Below are 21,154 nucleotides of genomic sequence, written 5' to 3'. Positions count from 1 at the left end.
TAAAATTACCATTCTGCTGGGGGCTGACATGGTAAGAATACTATGATAATTTACATGGTAGGTTTTTGTGGCTTGTTGTCAAGGACTTCCATTTGTTGTAGCTGCTTGTTCAAAGGCAGCACTGCCATCTGGCGTTGAATATTATATCAAGTGCCCAAAGCCAATAAAAAAATAACATTAAATAATTAAAGTAAAGCTAAATAAGTCATGCCTTCGTGTGATTAAAGTTTCGTTTCCCAAGAGAGAAAACCAGGGCCATTGACCATACAAACTTACAGAAAATGTAAAAATTCACGGGAATTGATTAGTTAGGACTGGAGCTTCAACTGCTAGACCAGTGCAGTCGATCCAGAGGAAAGGATTTACAGTCTGCAGGGCGACGGAAGTTGCCTGCATCCTCATCAGTAAACTTATGGGTAAGTCGCAGCTAAAACAAGCTGACATTTGGCTTATTTTTTGGATACATGTCCGTGATTCTCAGTGAGTTGACAGTCTGTGTAGGGGATGGTTAAACAGTCGAGTTGTCTGGTGTCAGTTAGCCGTTTTACTGTTAAATATGATAACTGAATCCACCCCGGCGAGCTGTCTGTTGGCTAGCATGTCTGGCTAACCGCAACGGGAGGTGTGTGTTTACAGAAAAAACAGTAACAGTGAGGTTGACGGTAACTTACCTTTGAATGGTCCAGTGTGCTTTACCATGGTGCAGTGGAGACACACACCCTTTATATGTTTATCATTGACTATTTGCTGATAAAGCCCGAGTTTTTCGTTACACAACAGTCAAATGACCCTGTTTTGGTGTTTATGCGGTCAGCTCATGTGTCTTTCAGGCCTGTTTTGTGCTGAGATTCTCTAGAGCGGAGGGTTTGGGGAAACTGGTCTCCATGGTAACACAGTCCTGCCCCAGCTGCCATGTCCTCCATCTCTTTGTCAACATCCCCTGGTTGTGGGAGTGATGCTGCAGCTGCCATGGCAACCCAGGGATCTGAGCAGGCACTGCTGGCCTCAGACCGCTACGCCAGACTCATTCTGGCCCAGATGAACAAAATGCGGCTCCGCACTGACTTCTGCGATGTGGGGCTGAAGGTCGGCAGCCGGGTCTTCAGGGTCCACCGGCTGGTGCTCGCTGCCAGCAGCCCGTACTTCTCTGCCTTGTTCTCCGGGGGGATGAGCGAGGTGGATAAAGAGGAGGTGCAGATCCTTGGTGTGGAGACTGAAGTCTTTGAGGTTTTGCTGGACTTCATATACACAGGTTTGCATTGATCCTGATATTCCCATCATCATTTTTCAGAAAATCTGTATAGTTTTGTACCATTTTCTTAGTGGAGTTGTATACTCTTTCCTTTCAGGCGTGATCAGCGTGACTGTGGAGAATGTTCAGGAGCTGATGGTTGCAGCAGACATGCTGCAGCTGAACGAGGTGGTGTCTGTCTGTGGAGAGTTTCTCAAGGGCCACATGGACCCGTCCAACTGTGTGGGCATCTTTCAGTTCCTAGAGCAGATTGCTTGCATGGACATGCTGGAATTCACTGAGAACTACATTCATGTTCACTTTCTGGAGGTATGAACGCACAAGAGACACTGTATTAAGCTTCATGCGATTCTCCAATAAATTAAAGTGAGATGTAACTGAAATCTACAAACACCATCAGCATCTTATCAGAATTGGATTTTTATCATTTACATTGTTAGAAGCACTTCAGCTCACATTGTAATTTTCAAGCTTAATGCTCATAGTTTTCCTGGTTCAACTGCTGTCCTTTAGGTGTGTGTTACTGATGAGTTCAGAGGCCTGTCGAAGGATCAGTTGGTGAGGCTGCTGCGAAGCGAGGAGCTGAGGATTGAGGATGAGTACCAGGTGTTCACTGCAGCCATGGACTGGGTTCTCCAAGATGTGGCAAAGAGGAAAAAAAATGTAGTGGAGGTTCTGGAACCAGTCCGCTTCCCTCTGCTTTCCCCACAGAGACTGTTCAAATACATAGAGGGTAAGAAAAGTATGAAAGTTTATTTCGCACTTTTATATTTTACACTCTTCAGGATTTCTATTCGGTATTTAATAACATAAAGAAAATCTTCACACGGAACCCTAACAGTAAACCAGTTTTGATGTGTTGTCTCTCCACAAAGGTATTACTGACTTCAGCCTGAGGGTGGCACTGCAGACTCTGCTGAGGGAATACACTGAAGTCACAAAGTCTCCCAAAGAAAATAAGATGTACAGTCAGCTTCAACCAGCCAAGATGAGACCAAGAAGAAAAGCCAGAAAATACCTCTATGCCATAGGTTCCGTAATCAAACATTTTGTTTCATAATATAGACATGGGTTTTGGTGAATTTTGGTGAATAAAAACATCCACTGAGATTTGATGTAAAATTCAGAAATGCCATTTAATGTCTCACCTTGACTTTTTAGGAGGCTACACTCGGTTGCAGGGCGGCCGCTGGAGTGACAGCCGAGCGTTGAGCTGTGTGGAGCGCTTTGACACGTTCAACCAGTACTGGACCACCGTATCTTCCCTGCACCAGGCCCGCAGCGGTCTGGGGGTTGCAGTCCTGGAGGGTATGATCTACGTGGTGGGAGGTGAGAGAGCGGAGGTTGTGCTTTTGTGTAGCACAAAAATGAAATAACCTGCAGGGTTTCAGTCTGACTCTGGATTTTTTTCACCAGGGGAGAAAGACTCAATGATTTTTGACTGCACAGAGAGATATGATCCAGTGACCAAGCAGTGGGCTGCTGTAGCGTCTCTGAACTTTCCTCGCTGTGGAGTTGGCGTCTGCCCCTGCCACGGAGCTCTGTATGCACTCGGTAAATATCACAGTAATGCTAGTGCCATTTTTAATGAAAACACATGCAGCACATGCTGGTAGTTTAGTTTTAACAGGACACTCCATCAATTTCACACTTGAAGATCAGTTTACTGGTCATGAGTAGTACTGCTCAGCCTGTGTAAACAGTTGTATAATGTCTTCTGTGGCTCTGGAGGAGCCTTGTTGAGTCTGAGTTTAGACTCGGAGCTTGGGCTCAGAGACTACAAATCTATAACACAAACCTTATATTTCAAACTGAGGTCAGAAAGACGTGGGCTTATATGAGTCAGGGAAGGTCTAATGAAAGATGCTACTGAGTTTGGGAAATGTAGGATCCATTGTTTTTGAAGTTTGACCCTTACTAGAGCATAAAGGTCATGATAACTCAGCCGCTGCTATAATAATTATAATTTTTTTATGTGCCTCTTATGTCCCCCAACTTTTAGGGCAGCGCAGTAATAAATTGATGGAGTATCCCTTTAAGCACAGTCAAAGAACATAGAAGCAATGAGATTTTAATTACCAACTTACCAACACCACAAGGGTATTAATGGAAATTATGTTGAAAACTAAGACAGATACTTGATGTTGCCAAGATCTTATCAATATCACAACAAAACTGACAATTTCAAGTTTAATAAGTTCAACAAAATCACTTTGTGAAATGATTAAAAGATAACTCAGTTTTTGCAATTAAATTGTTAGTTCATAACGAGCATCTTGGAGAAGAAATGTCACCTGATTGTTATTCTGTCATGTGCTTCTTTAGGTGGTTGGATTGGCTCTGAGATCGGGAAGACAATGGAACGATATGATCCAGAGGAGAACAAGTGGGAGGTCATCGGCAGCATGGCAGTTCCTCGTTACTATTTTGGATGCTGTGAGCTACAAGGTGTGTGCTTTGCTTTTTTAAATGTATATAATCAGGTTCAACTGAAAGAACAGATTTTTTTTATGTATGAGAGATGTTATACTGCTCTGAACTAAATGCAGTTGTTTCTTCCCAGGGTTCATTTATGTGATTGGAGGGATCAGTGATGAAGGGATGGAGCTGCGTTCAGCCGAGGTGTATGACCCCATCTCCCACCGATGGAGCGCCCTTCCTGTCATGGTCACGCGTCGAGCCTATGTGGGCGTCGCCTGCCTCAATAACTGTATTTACGCAGTGGGTGGTTGGAATGAGGCGCTGGGTGCACTGGAGACAGTGGAGAAGTACTGTCCTGAAGAGGTAAAGTGTCACTAAAGACACATAATATCTTAATTTCTGAGAAAATCATTTTTCTTTGATTCTAACATTGCTTGTATCTATTTGTTGATCTTTCAGGAGAAATGGATGGAGGTGGCCCCGATGTCTACTGCACGTGCAGGCGTGTCGGTGTCAGCGGTTAACGGGCTGCTGTATGCTGTCGGGGGCAGGGCGGCCAGCAGAGACTTCTCTGCCCCGGTGACAGTGGACTCTGTGGAAATCTACGACCCTCATCTGGATACCTGGACTGAGGTCGGCAACATGATCACCAGCCGCTGTGACGGAGGGCTGGCTGTGCTCTGATATGCAGGAATATCAGCCTCTGAATCATCCCAAAACTGTGTAAACTAAAGAGAAGCTGCACCTTAAAAAACACAAAACTGTGTTTTTGTCTCATGTAGGCTTTCACATCATCATTTATTTTATTTATACATGGATTAGACGTGCTTTTCCTTTACTTGTCCATAACATTTGACATTCATTGAAAATATGAATATGACAACAGATCTGCAACTGGAAAACTGCCAAAATTGCTTCCATGAACACTGTTACATGGTGCATCTGTTTCCCTATTTTACAAGAATGTTGGACTGTCAGCGCACTTGTTTTCCCTTCCTGTGTATCGGAAGACAACGCGATCATGACTTTTCACAGCAGAGGATTCTATTTTTGATTGACCAGAAAGTTTTTTTTCATGAGCATTAAAGAGTCCTGTGGGGACTGAGACTGAGACTGTTCTAGTTTAAGATGTGAAAGCACTGTTCTTTAGTTTGTTTTCTTTTTATCTTTCCTCAAAGGAATGTTTGAGGTGTGTGCACTGCTACTTACAAAATGTATCAAATCACTTTGAGCCTATTTGATAATGGAACCAAATGAACCTTAGGGGTGTTTTTAGTTTCATGGTTAGTGATTTCTGTAAATAATAATGAACTTGAACAGCTCACCACTGTTGTTACTCCAGTGCAGCGATCACTCAATTTTCACTGGATTATTTTTGTATATATGATACTGTAAATATTTCTGCCTCTTTGTCACTATTTACGCTTAAATCCAAGCGAGTGAATACTGTTTATTTTCACTCACTGGTAGCACCTGAAATGACTAGAATTTACATTTCATTTACATTTCATCCTTCTAATGTTGAGACACATGGCAATGATTCACAATGCACATGTTTGGAGATGTGTTTACGCTAAGTACTGCTGGTTTCCTCTTTGGATTTTGTCATATTAGCGCATATCACATTGAGGTGTTGCACAATGACAGTATTGCCTATCATGTACTGTTATCCCTTTGGAAGAAACTTAATAGTAATGTTACAAAAGAGTAATTACATCTTTTATTGTTTGATTTCATATTTAATAAACTTCTTAAAAAGTTGGTTGTGTGTGTGTTGCTTGAAATGAAGCCACATTAAAGATCATTCAGAGTTAATAACTTGATAGAGGACTCATCCTCCTAGAGTCTTGTGCAAACATCAATACATAGGATCAGATCATTACTCTCAGAATTATCTCTAACTAATTTCCTCCTCCCTGATGTACTGAGTGATGCTGTGGAGATGTGTTACGTCTGCTATGACAAAGATTCATGATTACAATCCTTCAAGTTTGTACATTTGCTGGAGAGGTTTTCTGCGCTGTGCAAACAAGGTACTACACGGTACCAACACTTGGTCAGACATGTCACTGGATTTATGGCTCCTCATTACATGAAAAAGTGTACTCTCAAGTCATCAACTCTCTAGTGCCCTTATTTATAAGGATCCACACACCTCTGTTAGGCTGCAGTTTGCTACTGTAAAGCACCAAGGCTGTTTGGTATTGAAACTTCAAAAATATTGGACTTACTTCCAGCTCTGCCACTAAAACTCAGCACTCATGGATTTACAATCAACGTTAAGAATGAACGTTTGTCTCCAGTAAAACCCAATTTCACTTGTGACTGTTTGGATCATTGTGAATAACTGGATTTAGATGTTTCTTTTAGATAAGAAAAACATTCAGACATTCATTCTCATTTTGGCATCAAGATCCATTGTCATGTATGAATATGTAAAAACTTTACATGACTAACTGTATCATTTAGATCCTCACTGCTGCCTCAGACTGGAATCATTAAAAAGGGCAAGGAGAGATAAATGGGTTAGAATAAATAACAGAACAATATTATCAATATTTCTTTTACAAACTTAACACAGCATTTTACAAACTATGGGACATTTCTTTAGCTGTGGTTTGACTTGTATTAGTCTGGAGTTGGACAACAATGGAAAGGAAAAGTATGCAAACAGTCCCAATGTTAATCGACTGTCTCAAATTTGCTCATGTAAATTTCCCATATTTGAATTACCTTTTTCAAGTGAAGGCACCTCGCTGTTGCCCAAGTTCATCCAGTCTGGCTGAGCGGGACTGCCAGCAGGGATGACAAACCCCCAGCAGGCACCTGTGAGGAAGGAGACTATGGAGGCTTCATAGACAACCTGAGCATATGCCACTTCAGGGTAGAAGGACTGTGTGGCAGCCATCATGCTTTTTCTACCTGTGCTTCGTCTTGTATCGGTCTTGAGCTGGACAACAATGGAAATAGCAGCAATATTAATCGACAGTCAAATATTTAAATCATCTTTTTTTAGTAGGACACATTTTGTCTGTACTTTACACAGCAAACACTGTAATTCTACAAATGTTTTCTGATAAATGATACGTGTTTACTTCACCTCAAAGTCTCTTATTTGTTACATTTGGATATTTCAAATGTAGAGCCTCACAAGTTAGAAATTTCTGTCCCAATTTTGCAACTTACAAAAACGCTCTTATTTATTTTCTAAATGATGTGCCATGCTTACAGATATCACATGTCCCAAAGGTAACAAAATTATTGCTTTGAGTTGTTGTACAACAAGAACAAACCAGACTGTCTTCACATTTTAACTTAATTTTACATTTTATTCAGCCCATATGGATCAAAGAACAAACTGTCCTATTCAATCAGTTCTGAATCTCTTTGATCTTCTTCTCAATGCAGAATTTTTTAAATGTCAGTGTAGCCACCAGTGAGAAGGTGGCGACCAGAGTGAGGACAGTCCGCATGGCTTTGAACCAGGCAGGGTAGCCAGGCAGCAGGGTGAGGTCGTAATGCAGTGATAGACCCAATCCCATGATAACTACCAGGGCTCCCTCTGCAATATTGTCCCTGCAGAGCAATGCCAACCAGGCCACAAGTGAAGGCACCACACTGTTACCCAAGTTCATCCAGTCTGGCTGAGCAGGACTACCAGCAGGGATGGCAAACCCCCAGCGGGCACCTCCGAGGAAGGAGACTATAGAGGCTCCATAAACAACCTGAGCATACGCGACTTCAGGATAGAAGGACTGTGTGGCAGCCATCAGGAGAGGGGCCGCCAAGAAGGGGATGAGCCCAGAGAAACCGAGGTACAGAGCTGGTTTGGGAGCCTGAGTTAGGGCCTTTAAACTGAAGCCCTCCTTGGTGTTTTCTCTGACTGAGGTGCCTTGTGAATCCCTGTGGCAGAGACGGGAGGCATGCCAGCTCACAGGCCTGATGCTCAACAGCCTGTTGACGGAAGCTGCTCTGGATGAATGTAACACAGAGGAGGCCTGAGAGTGAAACAGCTGCTCAGCTTTTGTTGAGTAGTTTGCTGCTCCGGTTATCTGCTGAGGACATCTCCACACCGAAACCTGAGAACATAATGAGCATAGAAATGCATAAACATTAAGACTTCTTATTGTTATTGTTATATGATGCTAGCACATACAGTACCTCTGTACTCTAGTAAGAAAACTGTACTGATCCAAATCATATTTTCTTTTAGTCTTACCCCAGAAATGATACGTCTTCCAGCTGCAAATCTAATCATTTTCAATCTGAAAAAGACACGTTTTCAATTACTGATAAACCTCTCCCAATAGTACATGCACGCAGTAATTTTAAGCTATGATACAACTGCCTTAGGCTAACGATGGTGCTATTAACAGCTAGCATACAACCTTATAGTCACTTGCTCAACCTGATGCAATACAGAGCTATCCTACTGTAACAAACATAAACAACAGATTTTGCAGTTACCTAAAGGTTACCCTTCAATTGTTTGTCATCCAATAGCTCGCCAAGGCCACTGCAGGCACAATGATATATAGTTAATAGTTGGAAAGTTCACGTTAACTAGCTAAACTAGAGGTCGTCTGCTGACTGCCATTCTATCGGTGCTCGATTAAATGCCTGTTTGTGTCCTAATACTGGATTCTCAAACTGAATGGGAAGAGATGTGATATCGACTGGTTTGGCTGACGGCGGCGGGGGAGGTATTAAGTTATATTCAAGATGTCGAAACCCCGCTATACGTGCTACTAACACCGTGCTCCAGTAATATTTCTTGAAAAATATGACGTTATAATTTCAAGCATAAACATGTAGTTTTGTTTAAACAGAAAAGTATTTCACAGAAGCTGTGCTATGTAGCCTGTTAAAAACTAACAACAGCGTAGAACCTCACTAAGTTGCATAATCACGACAGGTCTTGAACGTCTCACTGCCGAGGCTGTTCGAACCCCTCAGTGCCAGCGCCAGTGGTAAGCGCTCTGAAAACCCAAACAAACATCAATAGCCGTATTATTAAGAGGTTTATAGTTGCCAAAAAGTTTGATCTCGTTAGTGTTTGCAGATTTAGTGTATATTTGAACCACTGTCCATCGGAGGCTTTCTTGCTCAGAAGAAGGTACACGGTATCGTCATGAAACACAGCAAGTTAGCTCGCTAGCACTTAGCAAGCTGATGAATGTGTGCTGCCGCTGTTGAGGTAGCCATTTTGAAACTGTGTTGTTCCAACGAAGCCAGGTCTGTTTACCTCAATTGTATCTTCGTGACAGCTGCTTAAATAGACAGTTTTAGCTACCATGGGCATACTAAATGCATTTTTACTTTGCTAAGCCCCCTAACTATTCTAATTCATTTCAACTACCTAGTAGGTTTCGCAGGCTACTTAACAGGCTAGGTAACGCCAGCTTTAGCTAACAGTTGCTACGCTAACGTTCATCTCAGATAATTAAGCAGAGTTAGCTAGCAGCAGAGTTAGGGCATATCTGATAACGTTATTAGTTAGTGGGTGATGTTAACTAGTTAGAGCTATTTGTTTCAAATTATTTCCATGCACTTTAATTCGTAAAATTGCTCAGCTAGTTAGCTTGACGAAACGTGCATGCAACGTTGCTGTATTGAATTGATCTGCTGCAGTGTTTGTGGACAGATGGGTTTCCCACGCTGTATAATAAACGTGAAACGGGGTACTTTGCAAACTTAGCAGTATTTGTTTTGCCGTTATTCATATGAGTATTGTTTTACAGTTAAATAAATGTCTGTGCTGTACATTGTAACCCGTGTCCGTGCTAAACTCATTGATGTTGAGCTGTTATGTAATACTTCAGTGGAAATACGCTAAGGAGTCCATGGTAGCTCTGAGTTTGAGCCTAAAGGCTTTATTTTTGTTTTGATGTTAGGCCTCATTGTAACGCGTGTTTGAGTAAGGTGAATGACTAAAGGCTGAAACATAAACCCCAGTTTCAACCAGCATTATACACACTCTCACACACACACACACACACACACACTACCAGGCCTGTTTAGATGCGCAGCAGTCTGAGGAGAGGCACCGAGGAAGAAAGTTATTTTTACACTCGTATAAATATTTCATTTACCAAAGCCGACAGAATTTTATAAAGGAGCCAGCTTTCAGCATGAAGTGGTGCTGAGATCACTGAGTCATGAGTTTTTTCTCTCAAAATGTACTTGAAGTGTCAAAAGCAGTTTCGTTTAAAGCAGTGGTTGGCTCTTGAATTGGAAGCTATTTTAGGGGTTTGGTAAAGGTATTCAGTGAAGGAGGAGTATCTTTCACAATGTCTGACATCCCTTGCAGCTATTTGCAGTAACGTGTAGATATATGAAGAGAAATGTTGCTGTATGCTTAATTACTGTGCTTTGGATTTTCAATATACACTCAGTTTCAGGTGTTAGGTACACTTAGGTTAAACTAGCACAGTCTAATACAGCAGATCTGTCTTAAACTAGTTTTAGTGGGGTGCTGGTTCAACTTAATGATTATTTAGGAAGCTGTAGTTTTGTGGTGCTGTTAAATTATATTGCCTTATACTGAGGAGTTTTCTTTTATTTTGAGCAGCATTTTGTCCAACCTGTTTATATCACTGATGATAAACTAACTGATCTTAGAAACATTGAACAATACAATTCAACAGCACCACAAACTACATAAATTTGAATCGTCACCTAATCTAAATTGTAACTTTCATAAAGGTTTATTGCAAGACTGTTGTATTAATCTGTATCGGTTAAGCTTGGTGTACTGGCAGTTATGTGTAGGTATGTGTGTGTGTTCTGAACCTGGAGCTTTCTTTTTTTTCCTAAATCAAGGCTAATACTGTCTATGTTTAATGCAGGTCCAGTCTGTTCCTGTGCAGATACTCATGAACCATCAGCAAGAAAACTGAAAACTGCTCTGAAACATCCTGTGTGAGGAGAAAAAAAAAATTCAAGAAGGAGAGGAGAGAACTACTTGACAAATTTTGGACGCATGCTATTTTTCAACCTTATTTTTTCCCAGAGAAAAAGTTGATTGAGCTCTCTTGACGACTTTTTTGACAAGTTTAATTGTTGTTTATGGACTCCTGTGCATCACATGACACAAAGGCCTTTTGGTTTGTGGCTTCTTTGTTTAGCTTTTGAGCTTGCATATCTATGAAATCAGAATTACACCCTATATCTGCTTCAATCAAAGAATTGCAGATAATTCAATGGGCATCTTACAAATGTGATATTAAAACATATAAAGATATTATAATGCATCATTCAGCAGCATCTCTATCTCACTAACCAAAACTGAAAATGACGGCAATGTAACATAGGGTTTTGCTTCCTTCATTGTCATGTGACTTTGAACCTTTGAGCTTTATTTTCTTCAAACGCAGACAGTCTTTTCACCAGTTTAATGAGGTGAGCAGTGGTTTTCAGTGACCTCCATTGCCAGTAAAAGACTGTCTCTGAACACATTTTTCTTTTCTGCATGCGTTTAAGTAGATCTTAAAATGATTCGGTAAAAGGTGAGTCCACACAAAAACATACTGGCACGCAGTGTGGCAGGACAACGCCTGTCTCTTCTCCCCATCTGGTGTCAAAGTGGAACTGCTACCCAAACTGCTGTCCATGTTTCAGGGCAGACAACTTTCACAGACTGCTTCCTTATATTAATAATAAGACAGCCTGTCTGTTTCTCACCACTGGGACAAATCGCCTGTCAATTTATTTGTTTTGCCAATCCGCATCAAGTCCAATTGGGTTTTTGAGGTTCAAATGAATTGGTGAAGAACTAAGTCTGCCTGGGGGGAAAAATACCTGGACTGGAAACAGTAACACTCAGAATTCATCAAAGACGTGACCGGCACAGGAGCTGCCTAGGAATCTGGTTCAAGAAGGAAAATTGGTCCCTTTGTAGACCTCTGCACTTCCGCTTTAAAATCTACTTCCTGCTTGGCCAGTTCTCTGGATTGCCATTCCAGATCATTCCTGCAACATTTTGACTCATCTCCCAGTGTTTCACCCTGGACGAAGGGATCTGCCTCTGGGGAAAGGGGCTGTGCTGTCCTGGCGGAGGTGGAGAGGGGGTTGTCGGTGTGCTGCTCCCCGTCTGTCACTGCACACACACTGTGATCAGTGCCAACAGGCCTGAGGAACCGAGCCCAGTCGGATCGAGAGAGGAGGCAGAGGACTTCAGAGCCACAGACTCTGGGGTAATGATGAAGTTTCACCTCACTGACTTGGCTAGGGCAAACATGCATGAATATAATCGAAAGCCAAGAAATTAATTGCTGTCCAATGCAAGTCATTTGTCAACACTATGTGGGTGGCAGGTGTTAATTTTCTGCCTATTATGCACAAAAATGGTTTTAAAGTCAAAATAGAGAGTTTAGCTAAATCCAGAATGATGAGTTATATACACACATTGCAAAATAACACTTGTATTATGCTGCATTAGATATTTTCCATCCAGGCTGTCAACCAGTTATCAGCTTCACAGGCACAGCTGCAGCAAGTCGAGCTTTGTTATTTTCTGCTAAGAATAGGACTCTTTTTGACTTGTCTTGTGGGAGACCTTTACGCAGTGAATTTCTAAACAACTGATGGTAGACACAGAACTTGAAAGAGATGACATGAAATCAAAGATGGATGGGCAAGAAAGGGAATTTGATTCAGTGTCAGAGATTCATGTTACTTGCACTTGAAATTTCCGCAGCTGAATATCACAAATGTTTTTCCTGTTGTTCATTCCTTTCGTCAGATCCTGGCCATGAGGTTTGATGCCTCGATCCACTGACCGGAAACACTGGACCTAAATGGCGCAGCATGACTTTGTCCCTGCCTGGCTTAACTTCTCCACACCCCAGCCTGCCAAGGTGTGTGTGTGTGGGTGTGGGTGTGTGTTTGGGTTGGGTGTGTGGGTGGGTGTGTGCTGTATGTGTTTGAGTGTGTGCTAGATGATCACGGGAGACAAGAGGAGATAGACAATAGCTGTCGGAGTCGCACCTTTTTAGTGATTCAACCAGCATTATACACACTCTGTGTGTGTGTGCGTGCGTGCGCGCGTGCGTGCGTGTGTGTGTGTGTGTGTGTGTGTCAGCGACAAGTCACCCTCAAGGACTGACAGTGCAGTCAGTACATGGTTCAGCAGAGGGTCACTTAGACATAATGTACCGTTATGAAAAAGACTGACAACAGAAGAACGGAAACAGTTTGAAATAACATCAAATAACAGCTCATTGTCCTGGTAGAGGATTTAATGGAAGTCTTCATGGATATTTTGCATTTAGGTGTTACTAAATTTGCATGTGTTTGTCTAAGAGGCCAAGAGGGAAAAGAAGTTGCTTTTTGACAGAGATTGATCCGAATTGAAGGCTGTTTGACAGAGAAACTGAGGATTGGCTGAATAGAAGAATCTAATTAAAGACTGATTTTTAAGTCACTGAGGTGGAGATAGATCTATGTAAAATTATACCATGATATATGAGGAAGGTTTTTGATTATCCTAAAATGACTGTGTAAATGCTGCCTCACCACAGGTTGTGTTGGTGATGTAGTTTTCTGAATTAACTGCTGTGGTTGAGTGAAATGGACATAGACTCATCCTGTTCTGTCATCTTATCTACATGATCAATTACTTATCTTTATATCTTTCTAATATTCAGAGTAAATGTCACTTTCCCATACCATTTTATTATACAATCTGACTGTCATTTTTTAGTTTTTACCCTGACTAATAACAAGTGGCTGGCTCATCTGGCACTCACTTTTTAAAGTTAACATTGAAGCTGTGTTAGCTGCTCAACAGTTTAAAATGAGCAAGTTTACAAAAAAAGCAGCAATCAATATTACATCTTTCATTACATAATGTATGATGAGGTGCCCTGATATCGGAAAATGAAAGACAGTCGGCACTAAGCAAGAGTTTCCTTCACTCATTTCACTGTTTTCATGTATCTGGGCATCTGAGATAGTTTTACTGCTATTCTAACATGTGCACTAACTAACGAACCAAAGGGGAGGCTATGTTTAAGTAACTCAAGACCAATATTTGAGACAGTTAAGATTTATTGAAGACTCTGAGGGCTCAGCTTAGTTATTGTGTCGACCATTCAGCAAACAGGGGCTAAGAAGCTGCTTGGATAACATTTGCCAGCTTGCTAAGGAGGCCAAGTTGGCTATTTCTTATGTTTTCTAACAAGGAGCAGACATTTAACCAAAGACCGGCCATGATGACATAATCAATATGGAGGGTTTTTGGCAGTAGAAGGGTCGTAACAGTGATTAGATTGTTTGCTAATGTAGATAGCAAGAAAAGGCACAGCCAGGACGTCTTCATTAGGATTTACCCATTAAAGCTGTGAGATAAGTTTTCATCTCTTAGAAATGAATGAGGTCACGAACATGTTTAATTTGTTGTGATTCTTTAGTTACATGCAGTTTGAACATCATGAGCTTTGATTAAACTGTTGACTGTACTGACCTGTTGACCTGTGTTTGAGCCCGTCTGACTTCACAGCTCAGTAATGTCCCCAAACAGAGTTATTTTAATTTGGGGTCTGGAACCAAGTTTAAATTAAATTTTGTATAAAAAAAACCCCAAAAATGATCATCCAGAGGATTATCTCTCTGGTGGTGGGGGGTTGCAAATGAGGCGTGGTGGATGTAAGAGGAGCGATTAGATTGATTTTAGTCCTTCCTTTTAGAAATGTGTTAAGCTGTCTGACTGACTGTCTGAGATTGTGAGTGTGTTTCTGCCTGGAGCTCAGTGTAATCTGTGAGTCAGGAGGTTGCCCAGCTTAGTGGCCTGTCTGTGAAATCAAGAGTCAAGACTGAGAAACAAGTCACTGTCCTGCTGACACATGACTTCACCTCAATGTCATTTGTCATCGAGGATTAGTCTGCATACTGGGCCAGAGTTGGGGCTGCAGTTTGTTCTCCTACTGCAGGCTTTTCCCAAATTATTTTGCTGTGTATTGTCTGTGGAAGTTATAAGTATTCCTAGAGATTGATGCTCGAAGGGATAGGCTGAAGAACACCATTTAATTTGATCTTTGAGCTTCAGCTGACGACAAAGAAATGATTCAGACAGAACTAAGCATTTGCAGTCAACATTGTCAAACACACAGCTGTGTCAGTGCTGTCGCTTCAGCATCTACCAGGATTATGTATACTGTGTTTTTCTGATTTTTTTAGGCCTCCACAGCAGCACATTTCTTATGATAAAGCATTTGAAGACTATTTTTGGTTTTTTGTTGTTGGCCCATATACGTTTTTACACAAGGACAAAATGAAAAATGGTCTGAGGGTAATTGCTGTCACTTAGTTTTCTGTTACGAGATACTTGTTTATAACTGTTCACCATCTCTGTGGAGTGTCCCACTTTTCTAACATTGTCCCCTCTCTGTCCTCCTGCAGTCCCCTGCTGCCAACCTTGACAAACAAGGTGAGCCCCACCACCACAGAGACGGCAGAGCTGCTGTGAGCCGCCGCCGCCACAACTCCTCTGATGGTTTCTTCAACAACGGCTCCCTGCGTGCTCCAGCAGGTAACAGCGTGGACCAGCTACCCTCTTAACCTCTTTAACACACGCTGCTAACCAGGTCATTGCTGTGACAGAGTTTAACCGTGAGAACATGAGCAGAAATAATGAAAGACTACCTTCTGACACTATGGTGCTGGTTGAGATTTTATTAAGCTTTCAGGGCAGGAATAATGTTGGTTGTGTTTCAGACATTAAAGCAGTTATGCCAAGTAGAATAATAGGGCTCGACTTAACATTGTGTGAATTTGATGATGATGGCGAGCTGCAAACGGAAAGAGGTCCCTGTAGTGGAAAAGGAAATGATTGAGGCCACTTGCTCAGACGACAGTGACGGAGATTGTGTTGTTGTAACAGCACTGTAAGCAGCAGACAGGTGGTGAAGGAGGCAACCTGTTGTGGTTGTCTCATCTGTACATGCATGTCCTCCTTTACACCTTATTCAAACCAAAGTGTGCTGTCTCTCCAGAATGTGTTCATGATTAATATTATTTCACTTAAAAAAAATACTGTTGTTCTGCAGATGTTAATGTGTGTGGTTCTTTGTCTGAACTAAGAATAACTGTAGTGTGCTGCCAGTTTTAAATGCCCATTCATTGTCGCTCATCTCCTCCTCGCTGAAGTTCCTTGGAGTTTTGTTTCATCTTTGTATCTGCTGTGTTGGATGAAAGCTTATGTGTTGGTGATCAGGTCTACCAACAGGATGCCTTCAGGTGCAGTGGCAAACATTTGTACTCAGGGGTGTCTTCTTCATTGTCCCACCTGTTAACTTAACCATTGCTCAGCCCTTGTGCTGACCTCACCGTGGGAAAATGGAAAGGCAGCTTTATTTGTCTCTACTTGCTGTTTGTGTGCCATGGCAGTTAGACATGTTGAGCAAACTCTTCAACACTTCCTCTGAAATGCCTCCATCTCCCACTGACTGCTGGTGTGGTTTAATTTTAGGACTCTGACAGTGAAGTATTTGCCTGATCTGTTCACTCAGTAGTTGTTGTTGTACCCTGTAGGTCTTTGGGTGGAGGCTGTTAGGTAAACCTGGTCATGACTCCTGTTGTCTACAAGCTTCCTTTCCGTCTTCTCATATTACCACAGCAGCTTAAGGTTCCCTCTGCTAAACCGCACAGCAGTATGTCTGTATAATGCATTCATCCACAAAGTAGTTGAAGTAAAACAAGGTTTAAGTTTAAGACATTTTGCTGTTCATCTAAAGGAATTCAATCCTTTAATTGAATTAATGTCAAGACTCAAAACAGCCATCCACTGTAAAACCAGCTCTTCAAACTTAAATTTGTTTTGTGCCAAAAACGTCATCAGGACTTAGTGTTGTCAGTGAGAAATATATATATAAGTTTTATGCTTTCTGCTGCTCAGCCCTGTTTTCTTTTGGGTTTTGACACATTTTCTGGTGATTGTAGGTAATTCTACTTTTTGAGTTAATCACACATAGTGGGAGATTTCAGTGGAGTTATTGGATTAGAACCAACTTCATCCTCTTTTTCTACCTACTTGGTGTCAGTGACTTTTTATTTAAAGAATACATTTTGCATCGATTCAGAGTCTCAATTGAAATTATTTACTTGTACAGTGAATTTTTATTTCTTTTTTTCTCTGTTGTTTTGGTCCCATGTCCGTACGTTAACATGCTGCTCAGGACTGACGAGGTGTTCAGATGTTGTATGAGGAAGTGAGAAGAGACTTTACAGATCTGCCAAAGCCAGTGTTCACTGTTATTCAGCACTTAATAAACCATAATGAAATCATTCTTATAAATGCTGTGCATCTGTTCTCTTTGGAGGTGACGGATGGCAGCAGCCCTCTCTGCTTCTGAGGCATGACTCGGTGGACTCGGGGGTGGCCAAAGGAGGACATGGTGGGCTGGCAGGGGGCTCGTGTTGGAAGGAAACACCCAGCTGGCATGGAGCCCCGCGGGGTGCCCAGGACGGCCACCACCACCAGGGACGCCACCCCAAACGGGGAGGAGGCGACAGGGACAGGCAGGGGGGGCACCGGCAGCGCAATGGTAACTTCCATCCCCGCAAGGGCACCTCGTACCAGGACAAGTTTCCCAACGAGGAACGCAAAGACAGCAAGGACGACAAGCTGAAGTTCGTGGAAGAGGACTTTGTGAGTTTATGAACCTTCCTAGAATTTAATCTTTTCATAAAGCATGCCACTGACATTGACATAGTCATTCAATGAGCAAGCTCCTTTAAAAGATAAGATTACTTGAGTCAATGGCAAAGCTATTTGAACTGGTAAATAAAGAAGTTATAAATATAGCCTTGATTTTTAGGAAAACAGTAGTGACTGTTCACGCTGCACCCAATCCCAATTTGAATTGTAAATTTCATGAGTGTTATGCATCACTGCACTGACCCATCAGGCTAAATCTTATCAGTAACAACATGCTTAGACTTTAGGATGTTCACATATCTTGAAAATACAACATTTGAAAGCCAAGGTATGTAATTCAGACACTCGATGTTTGTGTTTTAGCCTTCCCTCAACCCTGAAACAACTGGAAAGCCTGGGAATCAGATGCGAGCAGTGGCTCCTCATGCTGGAGTGTGGGGTAAGAGCGGCCAGTGCCCATTCGGATTTAAATTATTGGATAAACAAAAAAGTTATAAGTTCAAGCTCCGTTCCACAGTTTCTCCTTCTCACCTCTGTAACATGTCATTAATGATTGTCCTGATTGTGTTTCAGAAAACCCCCCTAGTGGCAAACAGATGGTGTCTAAAATGCTGGTTATCAAGAAGGTTTCCAAGGAGGACCCCAGCACAGCCTTCTCTGCGGGGTTTGCCACTGCTGGCGCCCTCCCCACCAACGGCAACAAAGCTCCCATCGCAGGCTCCAGTGTCTACAAGAACCTGGTTCCAAAACCTGCTGTGGCCCCCACCAAAGTACGACTCACTGTGATGTGTTATTTAGCAGAGATGCAAGAAAGGCTAGTCACACATATTTGGATTAGATAGAAATCAAGCCTTGCATACTGTAGCAGTGCTGTGTGTGTGCTGGGCTGCTTGTGACAGAGAGTCATTATACGTTTTCTCTTCCAGAGCACCCAGTGGAAATCCGGTGGTAGAGAGATCACAAAGTCTGGCCTCCACATGCCAGGCCGAGATTCAGTCTTCACCAGCCCCGTCTCTGCAGCCAAACCCAGCACCCCAGTCAGTGCACCACAGCACAACATCCCAAAAGAGGTGAGGGCAACCAGACAAGAAGAGTACCAGACACGTAGGGATTGTCTAGTCCCAACAAGAACCGTTTTCTTAAATGATGTAATTTACTCAGACTTCTTACTAACATACTAAACTGCGCAGCGAGCGCAGGGGGAAATTTCCAGTGTGGCACTGCGTGTTGAACTCTTTGTTCTTATACTGTAACTCCATGCATGACATGTAGCTGGCCTACTCCTGTGTAAGTAAATGACAGGTTTTATCTAAACATAGTAATTATGTGTCCGTGTGGTTGCTGACTGAGATGCTTACTCACTTGCACACACTAAGTTTTCCTTTGCAGCAGTGTATGTGTTCCTTCTCTCCAGTGTATTAAAATGTCTATCTATGGTCAGAAACTTTAATATTCACCAGAAAGTATCTCTGAACGGCCTTTGTGCAACTGCTCCAAAAGCCAACGTGCAAAAGTTTTTATCACAGCATCCAGTCGGCTCCGATTCCTAATCTGGTAGATTTTTAAAACAGTCATTGTTGACCTACTTTGAAATTTTACTCTCCAGATTGACTTGTTATCTTATAGGTTGGTGTCTCAATTGTAAAAAAAAAAACAAACAATTATTTTAACTCGCTTTTCTACTTTCCTGGCTTCTCCTTTCCCCGTGTGTCGTCACACCTACAGCACCCTTCCAGCACGACTCCTCCCATAGACATCGCCCCGTCGAGGCTTAAGCTGATGCGTCGCGGTCCAGACCGTAAGAGCGAGTTCCTGCGAGCTCTGAAGGACGAGGGCACTGGAGAGCTGACGACAAGCAGCAGCCCGGGAACATCAGGAGAGGTAGGCAGCAGTTTGGCTTATTGTCATAAACCATCACGCAGGAGGGCAGGTAGTGACAGAGATAAAAGAGCGCACTGTGGGAGTGTGTGACACAGCACTGTCAAGCTGTCACATGTTAATTCTCTGCAAGTATAAGACAGTTTTTGTGCTTAATAATGCTAAAGTCCCACAGAAGAGCCTTAGTTTTTCTGCACATAAAAGACAGAAAATAAAAATCTGAACTCCTTAATGGCTCCATTAGTCGTCATCATCAAGGATGAGTCTTTTTTAATCACAGTGCTTCTTGTAACAATTACACCATGATTGTGCCCAGGTCTCTTTTAAAAAAAAAATGAAATGGCATTTGTCGTATTATTTGACTGTGGATCTAACAGACTGTTTTTGCAACAGAGCAAACATTATTTTCAGAATATAAAAACAGACGGTAAATACAGGAAGAAAGATGTGCAACAAAGGCCCCTGGCCGAGGCAATAGGCCACTAAGACACCACCCCAAAGAATAAAAGATTTTTCAAACTGTGTTCTGTTCCTGTGTGAATTCTCTCAGGGTGAAAGCAGCACCCCAGAGCCCAAAGCCTACAGCGAGGAAGTCTGCCATGAAAACGGTCTGTCCTACTCCCTCAGTGACTCAGACACCGAACACCTGTCCAGCTCCCTGGAGGCAGAGCACAGGTAGAGCGCTCTTAACAGCCTTGTTTAAACACTCGCGCGCACGCACACACACACACACACACACACACACACACACACACACACACACACACACACACACACACACACACACACACACAGTGAACTAAGTAGAAAATGACTTTACTTCTGTAGGTTGCTGAAGGCCATGGGCTGGCAGGAATACCCAGAAAACGATGACAACTTCCTGCCTCTGACGGAGGATGAACTGAGAGAGTTCCAAACTAAAACTGAACAGGTGAGACCTCAGAGGAAATCCCTGATTAAACTGACCCTTTAGTCAAACTGTTATTTGATCATTTCTATCATTTCCATCTTTTCATTTCTAAATTGAACATAAGCAAAGAACAACGTGGCATCTCATTCACACACTAACTGCCCGTGTCCTCCGAACAGCTGAAGAGAAACGGCATGCAAAGGAATGGGGTTCTCCCGAGGGCGCGGGGTGTGACCCTCCACTTCACCCCCTGGAGGAGTGTGGCGGAGGCGCACGTCGAGGAGGGCTCCGAGTCCGAAACCAGTAGCAGCAGCCAGACCTCTGACGATGACGACTGCATCAAATCCTAACGTGGCTTTATGGAACAAAAAGAATAAAAAAACAACACAACAGCCAACACCACATCCCAGCAAGCAATCCCCTTCTTCCTCTCTCATCTTTGTTTTTAGAGCACCATTTTGAATTTCTTTCGTTTTGATTTTTTTTTTTTTTTTTTTGATTTTTTTTGTTGTTGTTCTTGCACAAGGGAAAAACCAATCATATCCCAGTGAAGGGGGAGATTCCTGCTCCGCCAGACGTCGTTTTCCCTGCGTTTCCTCCTTCACTGCAGTCCCTGCCCTTTGACCCCCCCTCCTCCCCTTCTTCCTTTTTCTTCCTCGCTTTGTGGAACTGAAGTGTTCATCAAGAAAAGAAGGGCAATGAATGCACACTTGATTCTGCTTCAAACAGACTAACTCATTTCATTGATGATGCTGATGACACATTATTAATGATATTAATAAAAATTGGTTCCTGACAAGCTGATATGTTTCAATATGAATCTGGCTACTGTGGTGTTTTGAGTCCATATCTAATTCACTGTGTAATGATGCCAAGAGCAACTGCAGCAGCTTTTCCCACCGAAAATATTCTTCATCTGTGCTGGATGTAATTGGTTTTCAACCTATTTAAATTCACTCAGAGAGGATGGGGCTGTGCCTACACTGTCCAAATATTAATTTTAGAATCAAAAATATTTTTAGTTTTCCAGTGTAGT

At 42.3% G+C, this 21,154-nt stretch overlaps 3 protein-coding genes across 6 annotated transcripts; 2 read left to right on the top strand and 1 right to left on the bottom strand.

Annotated features, from left to right (window-relative positions):
- Positions 1-354: 354 nt before the first annotated feature.
- ipp (intracisternal A particle-promoted polypeptide) lies at positions 355-5,893 on the top strand. Of its 3 annotated transcripts, none has more exons than XM_022755294.1 (10): positions 355-416; positions 831-1,252; positions 1,350-1,561; positions 1,766-1,985; positions 2,128-2,283; positions 2,414-2,581; positions 2,669-2,806; positions 3,578-3,700; positions 3,816-4,036; positions 4,133-5,893. In XM_022755294.1, the coding sequence occupies exons 2-10, from the start codon at positions 913-915 to the stop codon at positions 4,355-4,357; spliced, it is 1,803 nt and encodes a 600-aa protein (XP_022611015.1). In that variant the 5' UTR covers positions 355-416; positions 831-912; the 3' UTR covers positions 4,358-5,893. The 3 variants fall into 3 exon arrangements, with proteins under 3 accessions (XP_022611015.1, XP_022611013.1, XP_022611014.1); XM_022755292.1 differs by having other exon boundaries at positions 1,766-1,994; XM_022755293.1 differs by having other exon boundaries at positions 380-416; positions 815-1,252; positions 1,766-1,994.
- An 11-nt stretch (positions 5,894-5,904) lies between these two features.
- LOC111229110 (transmembrane protein 69-like) lies at positions 5,905-8,307 on the bottom strand. Its single transcript, XM_022755295.1, has 3 exons — positions 8,141-8,307; positions 7,893-7,938; positions 5,905-7,752 (listed from the first exon to the last, which is right to left on the bottom strand). The coding sequence occupies exons 2-3, from the start codon at positions 7,929-7,931 to the stop codon at positions 7,045-7,047; spliced, it is 747 nt and encodes a 248-aa protein (XP_022611016.1). The 5' UTR covers positions 7,932-7,938; positions 8,141-8,307; the 3' UTR covers positions 5,905-7,044.
- Positions 8,308-8,613: 306 nt separating this feature from the next.
- gpbp1l1 (GC-rich promoter binding protein 1 like 1) lies at positions 8,614-20,938 on the top strand. 2 transcript variants are annotated; one of them, XM_022755370.1, is made up of 12 exons: positions 8,614-8,643; positions 10,522-11,868; positions 12,417-12,531; positions 15,074-15,203; positions 16,993-17,321; positions 17,694-17,769; positions 17,904-18,100; positions 18,257-18,400; positions 19,056-19,211; positions 19,759-19,883; positions 20,037-20,139; positions 20,298-20,938. In XM_022755370.1, the coding sequence occupies exons 3-12, from the start codon at positions 12,472-12,474 to the stop codon at positions 20,466-20,468; spliced, it is 1,491 nt and encodes a 496-aa protein (XP_022611091.1). In that variant the 5' UTR covers positions 8,614-8,643; positions 10,522-11,868; positions 12,417-12,471; the 3' UTR covers positions 20,469-20,938. The 2 variants fall into 2 exon arrangements, with proteins under 2 accessions (XP_022611091.1, XP_022611090.1); XM_022755369.1 differs by lacking the exon at positions 8,614-8,643 and adding an exon at positions 8,653-8,908.
- The last annotated feature ends 216 nt before the right edge of the window (positions 20,939-21,154 follow it).

This window comes from Seriola dumerili, unplaced genomic scaffold (assembly GCF_002260705.1).
Source record: "Seriola dumerili isolate Sdu_G_001 unplaced genomic scaffold, Sdu_1.0 BDQW01000226.1, whole genome shotgun sequence".
NCBI classification, from domain to species: Eukaryota; Metazoa; Chordata; class Actinopteri; order Carangiformes; family Carangidae; genus Seriola; species Seriola dumerili.
This window is presented reverse-complemented; position numbering and strand designations above follow the sequence as displayed.

What these genes read in the sequence shown, in the direction of transcription:
- ipp (XM_022755292.1), top strand. Translation starts at nt 913, where the DNA reads ATGTCCTCCATCTCTTTGTCAACATCCCCTGGTTGTGGGAGTGATGCT. An exon ending in TTCATGTTCACTTTCTGGAG is followed by an intron (nt 1,562 to 1,765) that starts GTATGAACGCAC and finishes GCTGTCCTTTAG; the next exon opens with GTGTGTGTTACTGATGAGTT. An exon ending in AAAATACCTCTATGCCATAG is followed by an intron (nt 2,284 to 2,413) that starts GTTCCGTAATCA and finishes TTGACTTTTTAG; the next exon opens with GAGGCTACACTCGGTTGCAG.
- LOC111229110 (XM_022755295.1), bottom strand. Translation starts at nt 7,931, where the DNA reads ATGATTAGATTTGCAGCTGGAAGACGTATCATTTCTGGG. An exon ending in GAAGACGTATCATTTCTGGG is followed by an intron (nt 7,753 to 7,892) that starts GTAAGACTAAAA and finishes TTATGTTCTCAG; the next exon opens with GTTTCGGTGTGGAGATGTCC.
- gpbp1l1 (XM_022755370.1), top strand. Translation starts at nt 12,472, where the DNA reads ATGGCGCAGCATGACTTTGTCCCTGCCTGGCTTAACTTCTCCACACCC. An exon ending in CCACACCCCAGCCTGCCAAG is followed by an intron (nt 12,532 to 15,073) that starts GTGTGTGTGTGT and finishes GTCCTCCTGCAG; the next exon opens with TCCCCTGCTGCCAACCTTGA. An exon ending in CTGCTGTGGCCCCCACCAAA is followed by an intron (nt 18,101 to 18,256) that starts GTACGACTCACT and finishes TTTCTCTTCCAG; the next exon opens with AGCACCCAGTGGAAATCCGG.